The 12033-nt window shown below is 40.2% G+C and overlaps 1 protein-coding gene across 1 annotated transcript in view; it reads right to left on the bottom strand.

Annotated features, from left to right (window-relative positions):
- The window catches only part of LOC147218673 (transmembrane protein 132C), a 136941-nt gene that overhangs the window by 67213 nt on the left and 57695 nt on the right, over positions 1-12033 (bottom strand). The window contains exon 3 of the mRNA XM_086174143.1: positions 4296-4442. Coding sequence (XP_086030269.1) covers positions 4296-4442 — 147 coding nt within the window. The remainder of the gene's footprint in view (positions 1-4295; positions 4443-12033) is intronic.

Genomic DNA, 12033 nt, shown 5'->3' with positions numbered 1-12033 from the left:
TCTTCTACCACTTATCCTGCACTCACGGTTGCGTGGGAGGCTGGAGCCTATCCAGGCTGTCTTCGCCCGAGAGGCGCGGGGCCACATACAAAGACAGACAACATTTTTGTCCAATTAACGTGCCACATGGTTTTGGACTGTGGGAGAACCCGGAGGAAACTCATCCAAACACAGTGAGAACATGCAAACTCCACACAGAAAGGCCCAGCTGTCGGAATCAAGCCAGGGTCCTTCGTGTTGTGAGATCGAAGCGCTAACCACTGCGCCCCCTTGCTGCCTGCCTTGTGTTACTTATCATTAAATTTTTTCATCAACCGTCTTACGGGCACTATTCAGAAAATAATCATTTCCAGTGCATATTTGTGAAAGTAACCAGTATGTATTTGATTAAAAGTTTTAAAAGATGTTTCTGTGTAACATATTTTTCTTGTGAATATCTCATGTCACAATGTGGACACATGTGGCTTATAGACGAGTGCAGCCTATATATGGACACAATGTTTTATTCATTTATTTTTAACTTTTGCAGCTTTTATTCAGATGCGCTCAATAGTCTGGAGATTACGGCATATTTGCCACAACAGGATCTGCCAACAATAATCCATTTTAAAGGTTTTTTTATATACTGAAGATCTATATGAACATCTTTATGAGTATTGAGAATTTCTAACAGTTGTTAACAGCAAAAGCATTTTGTAACTAATAAAAAAGGTGAATTTGGTCTATGTTTGCTGTTCACATCAACGGTGTATCTGGATATCATATCTAACTCTTCAGTATGCTTGATGATAATGAACCGTGTTTCTATTCTGAGTATGTGGGAGAGATATATTGCATAGGAGGGTTTTTTGTTGTAAATGATACTTTTTCATTTTGTTTATTGACAGTATCCCAAAATATGAATAAATTCACTGCTCATCAGCTTTTGGAGAGGGGGATGTTGCGAGTCCAACTCATACGGCCCATGATATTCTCATAAATAAACAGAAGAGATTAGACTACCCCTGCAAACCATGCGTCTGGTATAAGTTGAATTAACCCCTCTTAGAATTAATAGAAATCCAATACACTTCGAGGTCCTGAGCCATGCGTGAAAATGTCCAAACAAAGCTATTGTTGTTACCCTGGGATATTCAGTTGTACAGGTGCCGGGGATTAGCAGTTATGTACTTGTCCAAATCATTCTACCATCCATGTACAACTAAACATGCTCTATGGGAATGGGTCATAATGATGCATAATAGAGACAAGACAAGCGCTAATGAAATTATTTGATATGATCATAGTTTGAGTGAGCAGGGAAAGAAGGAAGCTCATTTTCATCAACATAACCATAGATTAATTGTCAGGGGCATAATTGCATACAGGTTTATTTAGATTTTTGATAGTATTAAGTAGAAAACAGTGAGTGTTAAGAAAAAGAGGCATGGTGCATCCACAGGGAGAACTCTTGACACAACAGATAGTGCGGCTTTCCAGAAATATCATGATTGATAGGCACGCCGCTAAACAACGCAAACGCAATCTGGCTGAACATGGCTAAACCAACAATTTGGGGACACTCACATTTCAACCCCAAAAAATAGATGGCTGCACATTTTTATACTATTCCTAAAATATGCCAATATTGTAGAAAGGTGTTCCTGAAGAGATATAAAGACACAATACTATACTATGCAGTTGGAGAATAATTCTTTGTGTTATACCAAGTTTGTTTTCCCTTTTCTCGTCCAGCACATTGAGCCCGATGACCCTTGTTTGAACTGAGTAGGCAAACTGACAATTTAGAGATACCTTTACGGCAGCGCCAGAAGAGCAGTTAAGGGTTCAGTGTCTTGCTCAACAACACTTCGACTGGCTAGGAGGAATGCAGAAATCAAATGTTAGGGTTCAAGGACGACCGCTCTTACTCCCTGAGCTACAACGCGTTCGCTCATTACTTAAAGTAATGAGCAAACACGGCACGCCACATTCTCTTCAAACGTTTTATCAATGGTGCCGGGATGCATTGCAGAGCAGTCTAGTCTTTAAAATGATAAAAAAGAAAAAAAGGTCCATGATTTAGAAAGTGGAGATTATGTGAATGGCAAAAACTGCTGAGTTCTACAGTTTGCCTCAGATGAACAACAAAAAAGGATAATAATGTTTACCCTGCTGTAAAAAACCAAAGCAGAATAAGAGATAGGATCAGCATTTGTTTAACCCATCCAGCATTCACACACCTCATCATCCTCACAGCCTCAAGGAAGGAGGAAAGGGAGGAAAGCAGGCTGACTGACAGCTCAAGAGATGAGATAGCTACATCTAATCCCCCTCTAAAGGATCTTCATTGAAATGACTTGGACCATGGTGGACAAGAGAAAGGAAAAATTGGGGCATTGTATATTTTATTCCCATCACATCTTTGGGTTCTATCTGAAGTCACTTTGACAGTTGTGGGGGTTAAGGAGCAGTCCATTGTATATGGCCCAAACAGCAGGGATTAGACTAAATATGCTCACTCATGACTCTAGCTTCTGCAATTAATAAATCAATAAAACATGAAATCACTGCACTTTGGTGCACAGGTGTGAGGGGGGAAGGTGATGCTGCAAGACAGAATAATACTTCCCGGATAATTCCTGACTTAAAAGGCCAAGAGGAGGCAGCTGCCAAGCTTTGCCGCTCACTGCTGCAGTTCGATGATAACTCTTTTTCATATATTTACACTTTATATATGTTTATACTGCTAATTCAAAATTGTTTAAAGTAACTAGCACTAACATTTATGACCAAGCTCCTTGTTTAGTCACTACCTCATACTATAACTAAGGTAAACATATTTAAATAAAGTCAAAAGGTGTGCTCGGGCACGATGCACGCATCATAATTATACGAAAACATTTCATTTGCCTTCATTGGATAAAGAGTTTTCTGTATTTCTTGGATTTGGAGTATATATGCGTGTGTGTATATACACACATACATACAGTATGTATATATTAATATGTGCACAGTTTTTTATATACCTCTCTGTGCTTGAAAACTTTGAGAAAATTCCATGAAAAATTGCATATTTAAAGTGTCTGTGTTTCTTGCACCCAAAATTTAGAATGTCCAAAGTGGAAAAAAAATAAATATATAGTCCCACTAACCACAAATACAAAATCATGCATGTCATTGGAAAGTTTCATTTATTGAAAGTACTTTTGGCTCTCAGAGAGAAAAAAAAATTAAAATCAAAACAGCCTTCTCTCAGCATTTAATTAACACAGTAACCTATTACTCGTGCTGGAAATCACTTCAGAATCTGTCGGATTATTTTTAAGGACTCGAACATTGATCTGATATGGCCAAAATAAATTAGACAATACAGCAATGATGGCGAATAAGTATATGCAAATAAGATAAGATAGAATAACTGAAGAAAATGAGCAGGTATTACAGTCGTCTATCAGACCGCAGTGGTCTCAATGGACACATCTCACCAAGGGCACAGATCTCATTAAAACTTGAAAGGAGCCCAAACAGTTTTTTTTTTCTTTTTTATTTCCAAGACTATTTCCAAGAGGGGACATCCATAATATGAATACATAGATTTTATTTTGGTGAGCCATGAAATGATCTGGTGCTTTTTATTTGGATGGAGGTGCAGATACCATCAGGTTAGCATCCGTTTTGTTTTGTTTTCTATTACAAACTAAAAACTATGGGAATTGATATGAATATGAATCAGGGAATATATAAAGTGATAAAGTTAGCCTGAAAAAGATGAAGACTCCCCTACCCACACCCCTCCTGGTATTAATGCAGTTGGGTGTGGCTTTTGAGTGTGGGTGGTCACCTCTGGAACAGATCTGATGTGCTTCTCCTCACATGTCTCAAATTTGACCATATCAAAAATTTTATGTCAGAAAAAAAAAAAAAAAAAATTCGTATTTCAATCCCAGGCAGATATGATCCAAAATTCATGGAAAACCTGGCATTTTCTCAAATAGGTTGCCGATTGGAAAACGTCGGCAGCTTTGTGAAGATTATGTGGTGGGCAGAGTGGATTTTACTGATAAAATCCAGATATTTTCTAAAGGAGTTGGTGAAGAACCAAAGAACAGCAAAGCAGAGACCATGCCGGATAATTTGAGATTATTTTCATGTTTGTGACTAAACTTTTAACTGTTCTGTTATGGTATGCCATTGTGCTGCTGCTGCTTCTGGTCAAATATACTGCGAACCCAGGTTATTACATTAATTAGGTAACACGGTGCAACAATATGAAGCTTCTCTCATATTGCTCATATTGTAATTCATCTGCTGACCTTTGCTGATCGTAGCCGGGCTCCTTCCGACGGCAATGAAGAGTTACAACTCTGTGGCCTTCACTTCTCACATCCTGGCTCACAATCCACTGTGTGGGGTTGCTGGGACGAGCCCCGAGAAACGTCAATCCTTCTTTTAATTTGACTCTGTGGAGAAAGAGAAGCATGTTTTGTATAAGAAAGAAAGAATTTTTTTTTTTTTCTTTTACTAACAGGAAAGTGACTCATTGAATGCACCTTGCTGAGCTGTATATGACAGCTGCGTACAGAAAGGCAATGATTTTCCCTGTCATTCTGTCAAACAACATATTATTCAGATGGTTTATAGCAATATCTTGCATTCAAGAGATGTCATCTTGGTTTGAATCACACCATTTGTTTCCTGAGACACCTATTTAAAACACACACATGACCACATTAATAAATAGGGGCAATTCAATGCACTTTGGCTTTATAAACATTCTGGTTTTGGTATATTTTTGATCAAATCAAGCCATTTTGTGAATTAAAAAGCTAAAAACACTCTTCCCCTTTCCACAACTTAAATATCCAACTGCAGTCCCTTAAATTATTTCTCTTACTATGAATTTCATCATTACTTAATGTAAAAAATGAAAAAAAAATGTTCCAAGGTGTATAATAGTCACTTTCTATAGGGCAACTGCATTGATTCACATCTATTGTTTCAATGTTTTTTTAAATCTTATCACACACACACGCACACACAAAAACACACATACAAATACACGCCCACACACATAAATTACATATATGTTATATGTAATTTTTTTTGATGGGGGATATCTGAAAGTCCGCTATATGCGTAAACACAAAAAGGAGAAAATGTGGAACAAGGAGAAAAAGTGAGATTAATCATTTATGTAGGATGTGGCTTTTCTGTTTTTTCAAACCTGTCCTTTCGCTCGGAGACTCATAACACAATCGCCCACACTTTTTCTCAGTAATGTATCATATAATGTCTTTTAAATTATGGGAGGATATTCAGTTTGAGTCGTGACTGTTTTGTAGTGCAGGACAAATTGATGATGTAAAAGCTGGAGGGCATAATGGACTTGTAAAAAGAACGTTATTGAAAGAGGACATGCGCTAGAGCCCTTAGCATTCATACACTCTTTCCTGTTTGCTTGATTATTTTTGAGGAAACGGTGCTAATAAATGGTAACAATCTCGAGATACAGTTCATAAAAGCTAAAAAGTAAACCGGACTGTAAAAGAAAAGGTTACCTGCTATGACACAAGATCCTTAAAGTGCTAATGCTGACAAATATGAGAGTATTTCTGAATGTTCTATGATCCTTTAATTTTTCCCCAGCAAACACATTTCAATAAACCTATGACTATTTAGAGGTCCAGGAATACTGTAAATTAGAGTAAAATAACTGATATGAAAATATAAAAAAAATTAAAAATATAAAAACTAAAACTTCTGCACACAGAGAAAGAGAAGAGGGATTAGATACCCGACTCAATTTGTCAGATCCACAGACAATGATGCTTTCATTGCATTCATGAACCCCCTTGCATTCAGCCTCATTTATTATCCATTTTTTTCCAACCTAGTTTCACAAAGCATTTTCACATCCACAGGGCAGAGCATCTTATGTTCCCATGTATCATTTTACACCTTAGTAATAGCATTTAACACATTAGCTTATGGTGAACATACAACGTAGTGTATGTTGTGCAAAGTAGATACACACATTTTCAGCACTCAGTGTACATTTTCCTCAACCTTCAACACTACAGCTATATATATATGATCAGTGCCGTTAACCCATAAAAGAGAACCAACCCTTGTAAAAGGCTTCTGAGTGACTTTGTCTGATAGCAAAGTTCTGGGATAGAATACAAAAGTAAATTACAACAGGAGCAAATCACTTTACCTATCCAATCCATACCAAGATGACAGGTTAGACCAAAGATAGTACTGTGCTTTCATCTTGAATTTGTTGCTGCACTTCAACATGCACTATGAGATTGCTTGTCTGAGTGGCAATGAATATATCTGCCCTCTCCAGACAAGTCTCTTTCTTTGATGTGATGCCTTATCATGTTGTGTTGGGGTTGTGTTCAACGTGAAAATATGAAATATTCTCTCTCTCTCTCTCTCTCTCTCTCTCTCTCTCTCTCTCTCTCTCTTTCTCTCTCTCTCTGTATATATATATATATATATATATATATATATATACACACAGTATATATATGTGTGTGTGTGTGTGTGTGTGTGTGTGTGTGTGTGTGTGTGTGTGTGTGTGTGTGTGTTTGTTTGTTTTACTCCTCCATGACTAACCACTTCTATCTCCCAGGTGAACACAAAATGTACATCCTTCTTTTTATGTATGTACTGTATGTATGTATACATTTATAGTTTCTGCGTCTTTTATCACATTTGAGTTTTTCTCCACAGGAAAGCACAGCTACGTTTTGTAGTTGTGGAATCTACGTAACAAATACGAAACATACACAAACACAAACAAAGATAAGAACACATGTAATGATAATGATAACAAAATGATATTGTTACAACTATGAGTCTGTGAAGGTTCTTTGTCATCCAGGCCATGGTGTTTGTAGTCAAACGTTGTTGGAGCAATTTGGCTTGTTCAGTTTTGTCATAGACATTTCACCACTCGACCCATTTGTTTCCAAACAACACACTCATATACATAACAAACCCCATTCAACCAAGATCACCCCAACCTTAGCACTTATATGATTGGACTCCACCAGAATCAGAGCTGAAGTTACAACTAATATCATGTCGAAGACAGGAGGATTATATCAGATAACCTTATTGTACAGAGGATATTTGCAATCGAGAGGGTCAACTGAAATCACATCAGTACCTGTATTATGGGAAATGTAAATCCCCTCTCTGCAATGTACACATCAAATTATCCTGATATCACACAGAGGAGATGTATTTGTGCGCAAAAAGGCCAGAAGTTAGATCAGACAGTAAATGGTATCTAATTAAACAGCTTCTTCCCATGGATGCACAGTATAACTGTGGATGATTATTATATGTTCTGACTGCAGTGAAATAAAAAGACATGCAAGGTTAAAAAAGTAATTATTGTTGAAATCTTTTTGTGTCAATTGGACTTGAATCTCTCTCATTCAAGAGGCTTCTTCAGTTCAAATGGATGGTGGCAAGTTTCCATATATAACTCCGTGGCATTGTTAGGGATAACAAAGGTAGACCTTCTCTGGACTTCCTTGAGTTAAAATTCTAATAGGTACAGATAAATTCAGATTGTGTGAATCCAAAGAGAGGAACCAGTTAGATCACTTGAGCAGTCTCAGACTAGCAACACTCCTATTATCATAGCAACTCCATTCACACTTGTTTCTGCAAAGCAACTCTTAGATGAGCGGTGAAATGTCTTCAAGTGAAGAAGCTCAGTGGAATGTCAAACAAGGATCAATCATGACCTGGAAGAATGAAAACTTCAAAGTAATTTGTTCAAGGGATGCCGACAAAAGCACAACAAAACCCCAAATATATCTAAATTGAAAGAATTGGTATATTTGTGTCTGGTTGCTGTAAATAAATCACTGTCATGTCTGAAGCATAGTGTAGGGGTCTCCCTCTACCCCTAACTATCTTTACTCAAGGGAGGGTCCAAAATACTCGGAACATCCCAAAGAGAGGTTTGCTGTATGACCCAACATTCCAATAAAAAGAGTGAGCCACAACACAAATTCATCTCAAATGAAAGTGCTGAGAAGGCAGGCAACTATAATTTATCAACCCCTTATGAAGTGTTTGAAAGCCTCTAGCTGAAGCATACAATTTGATAATCACAACATTTTACAGTGCTGAATGCTATAAACAGAATTACAGAGGGGAACCAGTCATTAGTCTTCTGACCATATCCGTTAGTGTGTTTGCAGTATCTTATATTGACCTAAGGATCAATCTGGCTCTGCAACCAGTCACCCCTAGTAGGTTAAGTAAAAGTCACTCAATACTCACCAGATGTTTATAGTCTACACAGGAAAGATTGTTATTTTTTGTGTTTCTGTTATGAAAAAAATCTTTTTCTTTTTTGGAAGGAATCTCTCAAAGAAAAACAGGTGTTGTGCAGAGGCAATTAACTGAGACAATAGCAAAATCTGTTATGGAGTTCTTTCTGACATTCATCTCAACTTTGTTTCATTAGACAAAAGTTAGATTCCTCCTATGATTTAAAGCCTAGTAAAAATAACGCCAGAAAAAAAGTTTCAAAACCTACTCTTGATATTTGAGATGTAATGTCATCTCTCAAAACAATAGAAAAAGATTCAAATAGACTGCAAAATTAATCCAAAGTATTGCACATTCTAAACCAGTACGCACATTAAGAGTGAAAGTCCAGAATACCAAATATTGCACTGACCCTTGAAGTAATGAAGACACAATAACAATGAATTTCCCAAAGGAATGAGAGAAGTGTGAATATGTAAGAGTTTTAACTTGAACCTTTAAAGTCACACACAATCCAACTTTGTAAAACTGTCAGCAATCATAAGAGAACCAGATGAGGTTTCATCTGCACCATTGCAAGCCTGAGCCAAACTGAGCCGTACAAAGACATGGAATGCATGCACTGCTGAGGCAATCAGGGAGCAGGGGGTTCATTCCTGATTTGAAAGCTATTTCATGTCATCACAATCCTTTCTGTGGTGAAAAAAAATCTAGGAAAAGCCACCTGCAGTGACTGTTTATTCATACCTTCATACTTTAACTCTCTCGACATTCTCGATCCCTCTACCAAGCATCATGAGTCTCACCCGAAAGCATGCTCAGGCTCCTTAATAAATAGTAATGAGATAAGTAAGAGAGCTGCTTGTCAGCAGAGCACTAAAAGAAATAAACATTTCCAGGGAAATCCAATAATGATAAGGGTGGAAGATAATGGGAGTCCCCAGCCAGTGGTCTATATCCTGCAAACCAGGCAGCTCTCCAGTTACCCCTGTGGCCAGTTTCCATCTCTATCGAGCAACACGTGTGCATCATGGGGTTTTTCGACCTATTCTCAAGCATTTTTCCCTGTGCTGTCTCCTCTGGCGACTGTAATCCATACCTTCAAGCTACCTGATAAAGAAATCCCTATTTTACTGTGCCATCCGCTCTGCATAAACATTGAGCAGTGAATGTGCAATTTAAGAGGGAAAGGGGGAAAAGAAGCAGCAGTGTCAAAAGGAAAGAGTGAGTCAGCAGTTGGGGCAGCCCTTTGTAACTGTTCACCAGCTAATGAAATTGTGTAAAACACTGTGATCATCTATGAGACTAAAGCTTTTGTAGAATTCAGCTGCTATAAAAACTACCACTGAAATCGCACACACAGGAGACACACATACACACAACTCAACTATGCCCAGCCAAATGTCTCTTCTCCATTCCCAACGTTACAGATCAAGTTTATCGTGAGATTGTCAGTATGAAATGCAGCCTCAAGGGGGAACAGGCGAGTGTCTCCCTGAGCCGGTCCCAAGCCCAGAAAAATGCAGAGGATTGTGTCAGGAAGGGCATCCGGCGTAAAACTTTTGCCAAAACCAAATATACGAATCAAACATAAATCAAACATAAGAATCTCATACCGGATCAGTCGAGGCCTGGGTTAACAACAACAACGTCAATGACGCCAATAACCTACAGGGTACCAGTGGAAGTTGGGCTACTGTGGGGTGAACAACGAAGGAGAACGAAGGAGGAAGGCGTGTTGGAAGCAGAGAGAGAAGAGGAAAGGCAAGAGTCTGGGAATTTGAATATTAGGACGATAACAGGAAAAGGCAGAGTGTTGGTTGACATGATGCAGAGAAGGGAGGTGGATATACTGTGTGTCCAGGAGACCAGGTGGAAAGGTAGTAAGGCTAGAAGCTTAGGGACAGATTTCAAGTTGTCCTAGCATGGTACTGACAGGAAGACAAATGGAGTAGGAGTGATACCTGAAGGAGGAGTTTGTTGGAAATATTCTGGAGGTGAAAAGAATGCCAGACAGACTTATGAGGCTGAAACTGGAAATTGAAGGTGTGATGCACAGTGTTGTTAGTGGCTATGCCCCACAGGTGGGATTTGAGTTAGAGGAGGAGAAGAAGTTCTGGAATGAGTGAGATGAAGTGATGCAGAATATCATTTTTTTTTCCAGAAAAGACAGGAACATGAGGTAACTTATAAGAGCAGAGGTAGGAGCATGCAGGTAGACTACATCTTGTATAGACAAGGTAACCTGAAAGAGATCAGTCACTGCAAAGTAGTGATAGGTGAGAGTGTAGCCAGACAGCATAGGATGGTGGTTTGTAGGATGACAAGGCAGAGCAGAGGACTAAGTAGTGGAAGCTGAAAATGGGGGAGTGGTGTATGGTTTTCAGGGAGGGGTTGAGAAAGGCTGTGGGTGGTCAAGAAGACTTCAAGATGACTGGACAACTAGAGCTAATGTGATCAAGTAGACAAGGAGGAGGGTACTTGGTGTGTCATCTGGAAGGAAAGTAGATAAGGAGACTTGGTGGTGGAAAGAGGAACTACAGGAGTATATAGAGAAAAAGTGGTTAACAAAGAAGAAGTGGGACACTGCGAGGACTGACGACTGGGAGCAGCAGCCGGAGCAGTGAGGCCCAGACTTCCCTCTCCCCCCGCCACATGGTCCGGCTCCTCTGGGCTCTGGGGGTACCCCAAGGTGTTCCCAGGCCAGCCTGAGACATAGTCTAGGAGGCATCCTGACCAGATGCCCAAGCCACCTCATCTGACTCCTCTATATGCAGAGGAGCAGTGACTCTACTCCAAGCTCCTCCTGGATGACTGAACTTCTCACCCTATCTCTTAGGGAGAGACTGGCCACCCTGCAGAGGAAACTCATTTTAGCCACTTGTATCCGCCATCTCATTCTTTCGGTCACTACCCACAGCTCATGATCATAGGTGAGGGTGGGAATGTAGATCAACCGGTTGCCTTTTGGCTCAGCTCCTTTTTCACCCTGACAGACCGGTACAAAGTCCGCATCGCTGCAGATGCCACACTGATCCGCCTGTCAGTCTACCGCTCTATCCTTCCCTCACCCAAGATACTTGAACTCCTCCACCTGGGGCAGGACCTCTTGCCCAACCCAGAGTGGGCATTCCATCCGTTTCCGGTTGAGCCCCATGGTCTTGGATTTGGAGGTGCTGATCCTCAGCCCGGCCGCTTCACACTCGGCTCGGAACAGCTCCAGTGAGAGCTGGAGGTCATGGCCTGTTGAAGTCAACAGAACCACATCATTTTCAAAAAGCAGAGACTCGAGCCTGTGTCCACCAAACCAGACCCCACAGCTCTGCGCCTAGAAATTCTGTCCATAAAAGTTATGAACAGAGTCAATGACAAATGGCAGCCCTGGCGGAGTCCAACTGTCACTGCCCTCTCCAGATCCACAAAACACATGTCGACTGCTTGGGCAAACTCCGATGCCCCCTCGAGGACCCTGCTGGGGGTATGGAGCTGGTCCACTGTTCCACAGCAAGGACAAAAACCTCCTGGATCCAAGGTTCAACAATCTGGCAGACCCTCTTCTCCAGCTCTGCTGAATGGACTTTACCAGGGAGGCTGAGAAGTCTGGTCTCCCTGAAGTTGGAGCACACCCTCCGATTCCCCTTTTTGAAAAGGGGGATCACCACCCCCGTCTACCACTCCTACGGCACTGTCCCCAACATCCACACAATGCGGCACAGGCGTGTCAGCAAGGACAGCCCCCAGGGCCCC

Source organism: Fistularia commersonii, chromosome 26 (assembly GCF_037954325.1).
Source record: "Fistularia commersonii isolate RoL2024-O1a breed Wild chromosome 26, RoL_Fcom_v1.0, whole genome shotgun sequence".
Classification (NCBI taxonomy): domain Eukaryota; kingdom Metazoa; phylum Chordata; class Actinopteri; order Syngnathiformes; family Fistulariidae; genus Fistularia; species Fistularia commersonii.
Note: the sequence above shows the minus strand (reverse complement) of the source record. Positions and strands in the feature narration are given on the sequence as shown.